General features: G+C 42.5%; 1 protein-coding gene across 1 annotated transcript in view; it reads right to left on the bottom strand.

Annotated features, from left to right (window-relative positions):
• The window catches only part of LOC141770642 (LHFPL tetraspan subfamily member 6 protein), a 48,892-nt gene extending 36,575 nt beyond the window's left edge, over positions 1-12,317 (bottom strand). Inside the window, exons 1-2 of the mRNA XM_074640378.1 lie at positions 12,009-12,317; positions 10,568-11,085 (exon numbers count right to left, since the gene is read on the bottom strand). Coding sequence (XP_074496479.1) covers positions 10,568-10,952 — 385 coding nt within the window. The 5' untranslated portion in view covers positions 10,953-11,085; positions 12,009-12,317. The remainder of the gene's footprint in view (positions 1-10,567; positions 11,086-12,008) is intronic.
• Positions 12,318-15,060: the final 2,743 nt, after the last annotated feature.

Genomic DNA, 15,060 nt, shown 5'->3' with positions numbered 1-15,060 from the left:
GCTGACTTGACTATGACTTGCCCCCAAACTGCATGTGATTATCATAAAGAAGGCATGTCTGTAAAGGGGAGACTCGTGGGTACCCATAGAACCCATTTTCATTCACATATCTTGAGGTCAGAGGTCAAGGGACCCCTTTGAAAATGGCCATGTCAGTTTTTCCAAAATTTTGCGTAAATTTGGAGCGTTATTTAGCCTCCTTCCCGACAAGCTATATGACATGGTTGGTACCAATATCTTCACTCTAGCTTTAAAACTGAGCCCGCTACAACCTAAAAATCGCAAGTTGAATTAATTTGTTAAAGAAATTAATGGTGTTAAACAAATTTGCGTTACTATTGTGTTGACTTTACATTATTTTATTTCAAATATTTATTATAACATTTGTCGCTGCATGGCATTCAATAATAGTTTCCAGACCTCAGACAGCTCTTCCATGGAGCAGTTTTTCACAACAATCCTATATATGGTCATCAGCTCTTGCTGATCTTCATAAACATATACAAATATGGGTAGAGCCTTGGGTCTTCTGTCCTGTTTATAGCCTCGTCTCTAAGAGATGGAGCTCTCTTTGAGCATTCCGGAGACCTTGTGTTATGCTTTCTCAGGGCTGCATTTTGGACAGAGTGGCTCAAAATACATCCAGTCACTCTGTCTTTCAGGCGTCCCATCTCGGGGGTCTCTTATTCCAGAGCACTTTCACCACCTTTGTCTGCTAGCTAAATAATGGCTGACTTCAAGGTCTTCTTTCTTTCAAGGTTTTGTTTATGTCTTTGCTGAATTTTCCTCTGGTTTGGGTTCACAGGAAGGCCAGTCAACAAGGTGCTGTTTAACTGTTGATGCTCGATCTGCTCGCGGAGGGTAAAAATAGACTTTAGCAGCTGAACTGACTATCAGCAGGATGGTGGTGATGTGTTGTTTCTTGAATCTAAAGGCAACTTGTAGCTTAACTTGTTTATCTTGAGCAACAGAAGACTGGCTGCTACAACACTCAGGGGATTTCTCCAAATGTTGACCCTCCCTCTCTCTCTCTGCTTTGGGTCTGCTTTGGGTCTGCACCCCCTGCTGCGGTGGAAACCAGATCCTTTAAGGGGAGAGCCCACCCAACTGCTGCCGACCAGCTGGAATGAGAGTCTGGGAAGCGAAGCAGAACTGGAATCACACTGCGTCGCCTTCCACCCAAACACTAAATCCTCCCCAGCCTCCACAAGTACGGCCGTGGGCCACAAAATGGAGATTATTCTTCAGCTTGTGTCAGCCCTCTAAAAACTGAGGCATGCACACTTTTCTTCTCCCGAGACATAATTCCATGCGGCACAATTACAGGTTTGTCATTTCATGATAATGACAGGAGTGACATTTTGCTTATTACTACGCCAAGGTGCCTTTGATGGTGTGTTTGTGCGAAGCTTAAAAAAAAGCCCACAATGCACATTCCATCCCTTCAAACGAATCCTTATTTGTATTGATCACTAAACACACGGACGCTCGTTCTCTCAAGGGTCTCGCCGCCTCTAATTTATGGTATATATAAGATGAATTCATAATGGCAAAATCCTTGACTCTGTTAGCACAATCACAAGCTAAATATAGATTTTACTCCGCTGCTATAAATGACAACAAAAGGAAAAGCTGTGGAATTTATTCATTTCTAACACTTTCTCTTGTGCAACACATGCGAGCGCACTCATTAGAAGGCTGAAATTAAACTGGTAGTGGTTCTGAGGATGTGGAAGTTAGGAGCGGTGGGGGAGGGAGGGGGCAATGGAATATATTTACCCTAAATTCCCAGCATTACTTGAGGCAGACAGCAAAGGCAAGTCCTGGTCTCAGCACACGGGACATTAATAAACTCAGCCACATGCAGGCTAAACTGCAGGCACTCTCACACAAACACACAGAGATACAAGAAGCGACAAATTCACACTTTACAGGAGCACGTGTCCCTTTAGCACCGACCCGTTCTCACTCCCAACTCGTCAAATGTACCGCCGGTTGGTCAGTGCCTCTCGGCATTGGAAGCTGACACACGGAGACACCCTTTAGTGACAGTTTGTGACGAACTCTACTTTCAACTTACTCCAATGTAAACCCACCCATGGCGTTATTCAACAGTCAGAGCAAGTGATGTAGTATTAATAGTGTGAGAGTCCGTTCTTGGGTAATGGTGCCTAAATCCGTCCCTTTATTCCCTTTTTCTAGCCCTTTATTTTGAAAGGACAGTATGCATGTAATGAGCGTATATTGGTCCGTGATCCGTCCAAAAATGCAAGAGGGCTACCCCATGTGTCGGTCTGCACTGACCAAACGAATGTGTTGTTCACACATGCAAATACCATTACCGCAGGCCACTTGTGACAGACAAACGCATGTGCACAGGTGACCCCCATCCTCCTCTGATCTGATCTTCAGCTGCCGTTTTACGCCACCTTCACCTGTCCTCGCCGTCTGAGCGGAGCAGCCACATGTGTTTAAGTGACTCACTGAGGGGACAGAGTTTGTCCCCCAGGGCTGCACACTGACCCTGATCTAATTCCCCCGAAGACAGAGGCGACTCTTTTCCACACATTACCAACCATGAGAGCTCTCCGTGCAGCTCTTAATGCTATCCTTGGCCTTTCAGGGATAAGATGCAGGAGACACTCAGAGACACGCTGAGTCAAATTAAATAAGACATCCACGAGTCAAAGTGGCGAAAAGGAGAAAAATTGCTCATTCTTGCTCAGTGCCTCTTTGGGACATGGGAGTTTACAATATAATGTATCTATGGTTTGAGGGTAAAGGAACTAAAGACGGGCAATTACTGTTGGATTCTTTTTACCAAAAATAGACTCTTCTCTCGGCTATTATATGCTGCCATTTTATTCGCAGATCTGTCTCCATACATCCAGCCCATATCCTGTTTCCTCGCTGACCTGCTAAGGCGAAGCACAAAAGAAGTATTGACCTCACATTCCCCCTCACTAGGAAGAACAGGGTATAATTAACTGTAGTGTTAAAGGCACGGTGCCTCCGAGACTGTAAAACAGGGTATGAATACTGAGCAAACTACTTTATCCCAAAGGAGTCAGACCCAATCCATCCAATCCATACTTATTCATTTATTCAGCCGACTCATGGCCTCAGACTCCCTCTGAGATGTCTAACGGGTCAAATGTGGGCTTTCCATCTTCTTCATCTCTAATTAGACATAACATGTGGCGAAGTTCAAGAAAACAGTTATTTTCCTTTCCCTTGTTCTCTCTTTGTGTTTCTGTTCACACTGTAGGGCTTATCTGCCACAGAAACAGGGACTAAGATGGCTCAAACTGCCTGAAACAGGGTTTATTCTTGTATCCCTACCTGTGACTAAAGTATTGCTCACTGTAAGTACCGACTAGGGCCCTGACACCAAACATGCCCTCCACTATGTGTGTCACCAGTGATACAGAGAAGCAGAGCCTCCACCATCTGGCAAGCATCTGTCTGAGCAGTGATTCATCTATTCACATATATTCACTGCTTTAGGTGTCAGCGGCAAAGACGTGATGTGTGTTAACAATCACCTCTCTGTCTGCTTCGCCCTTTCTGTTAAAGCAGAGAAGAACATCCCGGCCGGGTAATCATCTCAGGAACAAAACTCTTCACAAGGAAATGAATTAAGTTGAGTTCCAGGGCGCGATATTACAAATCCTACTATACCAAAGGCATGACCCGCCCTACTATGCCTCTGATTGTCTTACCATATTCTTACCCGAGCCCTAACCAATCTCCTCATGCCTAAACCTAACCAACCCAACCAACGAAGGCAGTGAGTACTAGCCAATCAGAGGCAGAGTAGGTAAAACTGAAAGACTGAAAATATGTAATTAGAAAGACTACACACCCAAAAGTCGTGTAAATGACGTCTCTCTCTCTGAAGCTACACGCTTCTGACGTATATTGTGCGAGACGAGAGATGTAGTTCACTGAGCGGTTTCACACAAAACTAAATGATACTACAACAAACCTGCGACAAACTGAGACTTTCTTGACTTGCAAAATTATGTTTTAAGTTGACAAATACATCATACGTGTGATTCATGGCGCAATTCAAACAAGATAAAAAAAAAAATTATATATAAAGGTCCCATGGGGCTCTCTATAGCATGGCTGACTCTTAGTCTCGTTGATGGATCATAAAACTAATTGTAATAATCATTCCGATTTCCCAGAGGCCTCAGTCAAAGCGCTTATTCTGTCAAACCAACATCCCCAAAACCAAAAGATCTTTTACTCACAACGATATAAAACAACTGAGAATCCTCACATTTCAGTAGCTGGCCTGGAACCGGCAAATGTTTGACATTGTTGCTTGGTAATTACTTACAAATTAACAATTAGCACTATCAAATTTATATCCCAAAGTCATTCATTCCCCACAACTTTCAGGCTCCCTTGCTCTCTGCTTTTTTATAGCCGCATTAATGCCAGACACGAATGCAGACACACCAGACACGTTTTCTGGAACAGTTCTGTTCCGAGTGACAAAAACAACCCGATATGCAGCACGCCTGCTACTATGGCAGTGAAAACAATGACTTAACAGAGGAGCAGGCTGAAATAACCCTTCTGTCTGTCCTTTGGTTGCCCAGACTTCCTGTTTGACAAAACTAAATCCCTGTTGATGCTGGGCTTTCCGCCCTGTTTCTCTCTGTTTCTGTCTCACTCTATTTTTTTTTCATCCGTTCTCTCTTTCTGTCTTTCTGGCTGAGCCCAGGTCCACTCTTTGGGTCACTGGGTATTCGCTCAATCTATTTTTTTTTCTCCTGCTTGCAGCAATGTGGACTGCAAGGAGGAGGAGGAGGAGGAGGAGGAGGAGGAGGAGGAGGAGGAGGAGGAGGAGAGTGAGGGAAGGAGATGGAGAAGGAGAGAGGAAGGACACAGAGGGGTGGACAGAAAGCAGAATTAGGGGAAGGGTGAAACAAGCCTGAGATCACTGGAAATAATACTGTTACCCGAAAGGTCAGAAAAGGGGGGGCAGAGAAGGAGGTGTGAGTTGATCCTGAGAAAGAGTGAAGGGTGAAGGAGAAAGATAGTGTTGGAGAGAATATATTGCCTATGGTGCAAAGGCTACGTTTCACTGCTCTGACTCCAAACACCCTTGTGGTGATGTTGGTGGGGTTTGTTGAGCAAAAAAAAGCTGCCGGGCTCAATGAGCGCATTACAGTGTTACAAGAGGGCTTTGCACTTTAGGTGATCAATCAACCCAGAGGAAGAGACGTCCACTTTATAACCATCAGTGGCCGGAAACGTAAGCAATGAAGAGCAAGATAGCGCTCTAAAAACCATTACACAAGACTCTTGTCTGTCGAGAGAAGACCTGGCTTTCTCCTCTCAAACATATGGGCCGGTGCTATCTCATTAGTTTTATGCAATGCCTACATGGCAGATGAGACAGTGTAGTCCATCATCATCACATCAAACTGGCAGGCCTTTGAGGAGGAAGGAATACTGATAGGTTTTTGGAAGTAAAAGGATAACACACGGCGCGTCAGGGAATATTTACCCATCGCCCTGGAAATGTCTGGTGATCCGACACCATTAAACAATGACTGTCAAGAGACAGCACATTCCTCCGGAAACGTGAGCTCTTCATCCCAAAGCCTTCCTCATATGGATGCGATTTTCGCTTTGTTGTACCTCTTGAAAATGAGTGCTGATGGTGAGAGGGGAGTGGAAGCACACATTCTGGGACTGGGCGGGATCCAGCTGGCAGGAGCTCACAAAGCCGACACAAGGACAAAGCTCCTGGCTGTGTTGGTATGGCTCTCAAACAGGACAACACACTCCTGTGCCAAATAGCCCTTGGCAACATTACGGGAGCCAAAATGGCAGCCCATCTGTAATTTATTTACATGTCTTTAAATTTATCGCTCGCGCTCATGCCCTTGACATACACTTTGAGCCCCAGAGGTGGTGCAGACAGATGTGATAAATTCAATTTTAACAGTACATGACCAGGATACTGTATTACATGTTACAGGTCACCTCCGGGGGAATAATAGACTTACTCGGGAAAATGATACACTCAAAACTTAAGTGATATAGAGCCAGAGTTGAACGTATTTCATGTGTGAATCCTCTCTGCGGCTTCATATTGTTCATGTCCTGACTCTGCACACCAGTGTGGGCAAACGAGATGCTGGCACAGAGGTGTAAACACAGCCAATCAACCAGAAAACGAAATGGAGAAGCTTTCCCAGAAGGCAACGCTGCCAATTATTTGATAGTTCAGATCAACTGCAGCTTCGTTGGAGGCAGGTGGGGGGAAGTATTCAACCAGCGCGGCCAACAAGCCCGTGCACAATGTGGAGGCTAGACCCAGTGCATCGCATTGTTTCCCCAACACAAACATGCCCTTTTGTTCAGACAAACCCGCCTAATACGCTTTCATCTACTGTTTCTACTTTCACTCTCATTGAAGTTTTAGACATTTCTGCAATTCTGCTTTGAAGAACTAATAAAAAAACTAAAAAACTAAAATCCAATCCAAAAGTTTTGCAGCTGGTCAAAACATAAATGCATGTCAAATAAATTACAAGTTTATCATCTCGCTCTGAAAGACCTCACAGGGGAGCATTACAAAGCAGGAATGCATGTGAAAAAAACACATTTTTCTCATCTCATTTCATCAAAGGACTGTCAGAACCCAGGGGTAATATTTAATGTAATAGACATTAAATGTCTCTAATCAATAATAAATGCTTTTAGCCCATCTCAGAGTGATGGCACTGGAAATTCCTCCGAAAAAGAAAAGTAAAGAGCTCTCGGTACTCCTCCCAACAATGACAGACGAAATTAGACCGTATAGATTCCCTGCTGACCACAGCCTTCCCGTATGGCAGTGAAATATGCTGCGTTGAGCTGTTTTAAACTTTTTTTTTTTTACATCCCTTTGGGACAGTACACCTCCTAGGTCTGCACCTCCTCTGAAACAGCAGCATATCACATGGAGTCCTCTGCTTGCACAATACATACTGTCCCCAACAAACTCCTTGAAAATGGCCAAGTACAGCCTGTCATGCATCATGTTGTTGTCTTGTTATTTCGCCTTAAATTTCAAAGACGCAGCAGTTCAACACCTTCGCCATAAAAAAATATAGCCTTTATCCTGCAGCCTTGAGCAGCTCTATCTCCTGACATTTATATCAAGAGTTAAAGTGAGCTCTATCCATCTGACATTCTCCGCAGGTCAAGGCAATATTTTTTCAGAGATTTCAGGGATGTTTGGAACAATGCTGCTTTATCACTTGTGATGTTATTTAGGCTTCAAATGCTGCCAATAAACCTTTGTTTTTTGGATCACAGCAGTTTTATGTGATCGACTGTCTTGAAAGGACAACAGGGAGTAGTTGTCGCTGACATAAACTGGGTCTACATTTGCAATTCTAAATGGACATCAGAGAAGCCAAACAAATAAATAAAAAAGATAAATTGACCTCCATAATAAAATATATATATAATAACATCAGATTTTGCATAATCTATTTCAACTTCTAGCAGACAACCATTTCAACCTACTTTTCCCAATCACTTTTACAAATTTAGCACCCAGCCCTTATTGTTCACACAAACTCCGACTGCTGTGTGTACTGGTATTCTTTCTCTTAACTCCAACTGCAACTCAGTCATTTGAGAAAGTCACATTTTAAGTTTGTTTCTTCAAGATATCGAAACAACCCCAAACCATCCCACAAGCAGACCAGGCATTTCACTTTGATACTCCCCCAACCAATCAGAAATATTATAAAGTGAAAGTAGCATCTCAGTATTACAAAAAGCCCCACGCTGCCGTCATTATCCCTAATATTTCATTGGGGATGGAGCATAGCAGTTCTCCAATCATGGTCACTGTCAAAGTGTCAGTCATCATGAGGCAATCAAATAGCAAAATGTCAAAACCAAACTACCCCGTCAGGTGCAGAGAGGAAAGAGATGAAATAAACGAGGACACCAAAGCCCAAATTAAAGGCGGGTTATTGTTCCGAGGGGAAATACAGAGTATTTAAAAAGGTACACAGAGGTCTTATATCATGCCTGTGGAAAACAAATGTTAAATAGCTTTCTTCCCGCTGTGCACGGCTCTGCATGAGGAACCCGAACGACAAGGCGCGGCTCCGCGGGGGGGGATCAAAATCCCTAACAACCAAATCCAAGTCAAGAATCTTTTAATGTGTGCACCTCCCGTCTGTGCCACAGTCGTTTGGAGTCCGCACCGCTGCATAACTAAGACGAGAAACTACCGCACAGGCAGTTGTTTAATGTAAGCAGCGCAGAGCGCTCAGGCCTTTGATTTATGAGCCAGAACAGTCTCATAGTCTCATACTCAGACTCCCAACTCTCTGGCCTGTAGAGGGAATCTGGGCCTTTGCCATTAGCAATTAAGCAGCTCTGGAACAACTTGTGAACTGGGAGAACACAGTGTTATAAGAGGCGAACAACAACACGAGCAACAATAATAGTTATTGTTAAAAGGTATTCTTTCAGTCGGGGGTTGCAGCTAATGAGATAAAGCACTGATAAATCCTTTCAGCTCTAATCTGTTTCATGGGATTGAGATAAATTACATGGCGATGTATAAAGTGGGTGTTTTATTGTGGCAGCCCAGAGGCCCCGGCCTCTCTGGTAAGACACTCTTCATTAGTGGCCTACAATAGGAGCAGAGGAAACACAAAAGGAGGAAGACACCAGCATCAGACAGTGAACCATGAGGCTCCTTTGCATCTGGTGAATTCAAATGTCTCACCAACTGTTCGCCTCATTTACTCCCTCTCTCTTTTTCCGCTAATCGCTGAGATTTGATCATATCTCTCGGCACACATTTTGGCTCCCCCCCCGCGGGTCTTCATTTCATAGGGGTTCTTGGTTAATAAGAAGTGAACATTGAACGTTTCAATCGTCAGGTGTTTTTTCTTCTTCCCCCACATTTCCACACTCTCTGTAAGTGACAGAAGACAATACACGGAGCGGCCCACTGAGCTTCCAAATTGTGTCACTTCCAATTAGCCCCTCTGAGACATCTCTGCCCTTTGGCTCCCCAGCATTCAAGTTAAAAAGAAGAACTGAGCGGCGGCCCTTGTATTGTACCCCGCCTTCCTTCGCTCCCCCTCCATCGAAATTCATGCGTGTCTGGATTTGTGAGTCTACGAAAGAGAGAAATCGCAAGAAAGACAGACAGGGATTTTTTAATCCTATCACCAAAAATAGCAGCTTGCTGTAATACTCTATGTATGGGGTCGCTGTGAGCTTAAAAGGAGCTCTCCTTACATAAAAGTGCACATTTCTGAATAAGCCAGCCAGCCTTCACCTTAATCATCCTCCATATTATACATCATTAATACTGATGTTCCTAAGTAGCTAAGAAGTAGGACATGGCACGTCGTGGTGGTCCACAGGCAGATTTATCCTTCTGAAAAACCTGGCAGCTCCGTCAAATCTGCCTGCAACCTGCTTCCCTGTCACATCACTTTTTAAAGCCAAACTGAAGTGATGGGGATTGTAAAATAGCAGAGTGGTGAGCCACAGACTGCGAGCAAACGTTTTGGAGTTAATGAGAGGGTCGGAGCGCCGCAGCTTCTCAAACTAGGCCAGAGAAACTTGCAGCTTCAGTGGTAGCCTTCCCTCAAACCTCGCGTCCCGGGAGGACACGTGCAAAACCAACAGCGCACATAAACAAAGCCGGTGCCGTGCGGAGGAGCCGTGTCCACTTATTGTAATCAAACAAACAAACAAAAGTCATTTCCATGGCCAGAGCAGCAGCGTGGTGGACAGGGCTCTATTTTTGCAAAGAGAAAGAGAAAGGGCGTGAGTTTCTTTTTCAATTTTTTTGGGATCGAAACCAGAGCCGAAAATCACACTGACATATTTTGGGCTCAGTTTTCCATCGTTTCATCAGTCAAACTAAAAAAAAAAGATATGAATTGATGCCAATAGTAAAATATAGGAAAGTATTATGAAAATGAAAAGTTTTCTTTCTTCATCAAATTATATGTTCCACCTTATTTACAATATGTGAGCCTAAAACCAAAGTTTTTCTTAAATGGGACCAAAGCCACATCTTTGGCACCAACCCCACTACATGTGAAATCAACAATCCAGTTTGTAAATGTGGTTAAACATTCTTTCAAATATGCACTCAATCCAATACAGCAATGTGCAGAAATATTGTGTGTGCTGTTTTTAAACTGCAGTCATGAGTTAAGAAATGGAAACCGACCCGACGGCGGATAACATGACCAGCATCTCACTGGGACACTTCTCATTTCCTGTGGAGCCGAGTATCTGAGGAAACAACAGCTTTTCTGAACCAACAGCCGGTTTGTTGGCCAAGAAAACTTGAGCCTGGGGTGAAATGTTCATGGTTATCAAGATTTCTGTGCCTCCTTGTTCCCTTACCAACGTCATCTAGTTTCATGAACAACACTTCTGTCAGAGAGTTCAAACCAACTTGATAGCCCCAGATCTCTTCATAACAGCAGTCAGAGCCTCAGGTAGAACACAGCTACCCATTGCGGGGACAAACACAAACACAGAAATGTAAACTCACCTCCAACAAACTGGAGGCCGCCGGCCACGCGACCGATGGTACGCGAGATGAGGTCAGAGATGCAGCAGCCCATGAGAGCTGTGAGTGCCACCAGCAGGAGGAGGCCGCATCCCACGCCCGTCACAATCGTGCAGATCCTCCACTCCAGGCTCGGGATGCCGTTGAAGGAGGCATAGCGCCCACACTGCTCCAGCATCACCGTGGCCTGCTTCTCCTCGTCCCTCACCGGGTAGGAGCAGCGGCGGAACGTGCCAAAGGACACTGGCTTGTCCATCTGTGTCCCCAGCAGCCAGTAGGGCATGAAGAAGCCAACGCAGGAGGCAGCGGCACACAGCAGGGACAGCAGGGCCCAGATAACACCCGTACATGTCAGACTAGACGCCATGGTAAACAGTCTGCGAATGGTTCACACAGTCACTGAACTAACAGCAGTTATATGAGCAGTCGCTGTGTCGTGGGAAGCCTTGCAGTGAGCATTTAACACTAGCAGCCTTCACCTTCTCAGAGACTCCCGGTCCCTGTCAGGAGGAAGAGGAACAGACAGGACAGGAGAGTTATCTGTGGGAACAAGTTGTTGGCATTTAGAATAACCTGAAAAGCCACAGCTCCATAAGTTGAGAATCAGTCCCACCCAGTTATTATAAGTGGAGATAGGAACACAGATATGAAGGAATCCAGTAAGAGAGTATTATTACTCATTAGATTGTTACATCTTATTCATTTTTTTCTTCTGAAAAGTACTTTGAGACTTTTATTAAATGATGAAGTATGCATATAAGTACAAAACTTGACATAGTTTAATAAGAGGCTCAGTTATTCAATACAATTCTGATTTGATTCATATATAATAGCAAACACAATTCACCAATTATCAAACTCAGGCCAATAAATAATCAACTCAAATGTGATAAGCTGAGGGCAACTGTTATTACCATCATACTTATTTATTTAAAGCTTTTTCCTTTATCATCATATATGTTAAAAAGAAAAAAATACTAGTTTTTTGTTCACAGCAGTGTATATGCATTATAACAACTAGTATATCCCAACAGGTTATTATTAATGGTATTATTTAGTATGTATGGCTACTGAGAATTCAGTTTTATTTTGAAAACAATGTTAACTCTTCTATAAAACAACAATATGATCCCTATAATAAACTTCATAATGGTATTATACACACATCACAGCAGAGCCACAAACAATGCAGCATGTTATGGGACTTTAATACCATAGAAATACCACAAAAAACAGTGGAGAACTGGACATTTAGTTGATGAAACGCACTAGAAGTCAGGAGCAGCTACTACAGGAATAGTGATTTGTCTTTAGGGGTGACCTCGCTGAACACGCTGTATTATCGCAGTGCTCACACTGTCGGAATGTGAATCAAGAAAACAAGGCAAAGAAGAGGCAAAAGAAGAAGAAGAAGAAAGCTTACATGTTGTGAGAGCTCCGGAATAAGGTGCGCTCGGTGGACACGGAGAGCTTCTTTCCATCTGCTGACTCCAGCTGTGTGCTGGCTCTCCGAGCAAACTTTTCTTCAGTCGAGGAAAAAGAGAAAAGAAATGCGATCGAGCTGAGAATGTAAATCCCAAAAAGTGAGAGCAGAATCCGTTCACGAATCACTTCCTCCTCATCAATATATTTAACTGAGGCAAAGATCAATTATTCACTCCTGTGCGGTGCAGAAACGTGCGGCGGCGCTGACTGAATGACTGCTGGACTCCGTTCAACACATTCCTGCTCTGAGAGGGAGAGGGAGAGGGAGAGGGAGGGAGAGAGAGAGAGAGAGAGAGAGAGAGAGAGAGAGAGAAGGAGGCGGGTCCGTGAAACACCCTCTCGGGAGGTGACCATCAATCACACAGATCCCCACCCAGAGGCTGGACCATGAGGGCTGGACTCACCGCTACTATCATCCTCTACATGCTCCTGATGCATTCAGGGACGCCTCGTTAACTGCTTCGATTCGGAAATAACGATCTTGAATCTAGTAAACCTCAATTGAGTTTCTGTAGCGATGATAGTTGGGGAACTGAGGGGCACTAAGCTATAAACGTATTAGTGTAGTATAGTTTTAGCATATGGCAAATATTGGTATAGTAAATACTTTAGTACAAGTTATTAAATTGACTCAAATTCACATTGATGGGGGTACTTTCATGTCATTTTGAAACAAAGCAGGGACTTTAAGAGATCAAATCAGAGCTTATACATTGCATACATTTTTATATATAATTATGACGTTATAATAACGCTAATTTACTATTTCTTTTATTTTAGGGTTGTTAATTAATTAAAATATTTAATCGCAATTAATCGCATAATGTTCATATAATTAATCGCGATTAATTGCAAAAATTTTTATCTGTTCAAAATGTACCTTAAAGGGAGATTTGTCAAGTATTTAATACTCTTATCAACATGGGAGTGGGCAAATATGTTTGCTTTTGCAAATGTATGTAGAGATTTATTATTGGAAATCAATTAACAACACAAAACAATGACAAATATTGTCCAGAAACCCTCACAGGTACTGCATTTAGCATAAAACAATATGCTCCAATCATAACATGGCAAACTGCAGCCCAACAGGCAACAACAGCTGTCAGTGTGTCAGTGTGCTGACTTGACTATGACTTGCCCCAAACTGCATGTGATCATCATAAAGTGGGCATGCCTGTAAAGGGGAGACTCGTGGGTACCCATAGAACCCATTTTCATTCACATATCTTGAGGTCAGAGGTCAAGGGACCCCTTTGAAAATGGCAATGCCAGTTTTTCCTCGCTAAGAATTTTGTGTAATTTTAACCGTAACCATGCTAGCATGACATACTTGGTACCAATGGATTCCATAGGTTTTCTAGTTCCATATGATGCTAGAATCTTCACTCTAGCTTTAAAATTAAGCCCGCAACAATCGTAAAGTTATGTTAATGTGTTAAAGAAATTAGTGGCATTAAAATGAATTTGCGTTAACGCGTTATTATTGCGTTAACTTTAACAGCCCTAGTTTATTTATTTTTTGCATGTTTAGTCAGCCTTGATATGTAACATCTTGAGACAGAGTTGGAAATAGCCTACATGTTCGCTAATTAACATTTTACCTTTTGGAGTCGATGTGTTCTGTAGATGAATAAATAAAGCAAAATTAATATTTTTGGAAGAATTAGTTGATTTCTAAGCAGCACAATCAGATATTTTAATAGTCTAAAAAGTCTGATATATTAACATATATACTGTACATACCTGTGTACACTACATATTCATTTAGAGACCCTATTAGTGTCTCTGGAGATGAAGTTACTAGAGCAATGTTGTTGTGAAAGAGCACCAAAAAGAACAAAATATAACTCTGATATCTGCAGACACCATGTAATTAGAGATCTCACAAAATGATAAATAATTAGATAAGGATTTAGCCTGTTGAAAACCATAACTAAACACTACATAAGCATGCTATGTATGCATGCTATTATTACATGCTATGTAAACAATACATATGTATTCATTTACTTTACACCAGGGTTGTAGCAGGTGACCTGGACATTTTATCAGCTGTTTATTATTAATGTGTTACAGTGCAACTGATGTAGCCTAAGTCTCGTTTTGCCCTTTATAAACTGATGTTTCTAATAGGCTATATGCCTGTGGTCTACTCATCACACTCTCAAGTTGGGTCAAACTTGACGGTTGGGTCAAAAATAAGGTAAGAAAAGACAAGATAAGATAAGATAAGATGAACCTTTATTTATCCCCGGAGGGAAATTCAGGTGTCAAAGCAGCAACATCAGCAAACATCAGCAAACAGAGTGAAACACAGGAGAGGTAAAGGTATACAAAAATGATAAAAACAATAATAGAGATATAAAAGATACAGAGAGAATGGGTGAATATAGTGTATACAGTCCGTCAATAAATAAATGTAGTATGTACAATAAATAAATGTAATATGTACATATGTGCAGTATATAAAGTGGTATATAAAGTGCACCAGTGGTTAGAGTCCAAGATGGTTGCAGATAGTGCGTGTTTAAAGTTCTTAAAGTCCTCATAGTTGTCATATGGGGGTCAGCCTTGGTTGTGGAGCCTGATAGCTACCAGCATGAAGGACTGACCAAGGCGCTTTGTGTTGTGCTGAGGGGGGATGAGTTACAGAACAATCTGTCTATCTTTAGAAGTTTAAGTATTTTAAAAAATTTATTTACAGGTTACTAAGCCCAGATATGTGCAGTTGGGAAAACCTCACTTCTTCCCACTATCTTAATTCTGTAGAACCATAGAACCAAAGATCTATAATAAATGGAATATTTCCAAAAGTACGTGAACGCAGCATAACTCTGCCCTCTTATCTTTTAAAAGTTCACCTGAATCAGATACCGACCGAATAAATTGACTATACGAGTCTCAAACTCACCGCTCTCTACCCTGTACAGCATGTAACAGTGTATGTAACATATGACTTAGAATATCTTGTTACACGGAATCAACGT

This window comes from Sebastes fasciatus, chromosome 7, assembly GCF_043250625.1.
Source record: "Sebastes fasciatus isolate fSebFas1 chromosome 7, fSebFas1.pri, whole genome shotgun sequence".
NCBI classification, from domain to species: Eukaryota; Metazoa; Chordata; class Actinopteri; order Perciformes; family Sebastidae; genus Sebastes; species Sebastes fasciatus.
The sequence above is the reverse complement of the archived record's forward strand: the minus strand, read 5'-3'. Positions and strand labels throughout refer to the sequence as shown.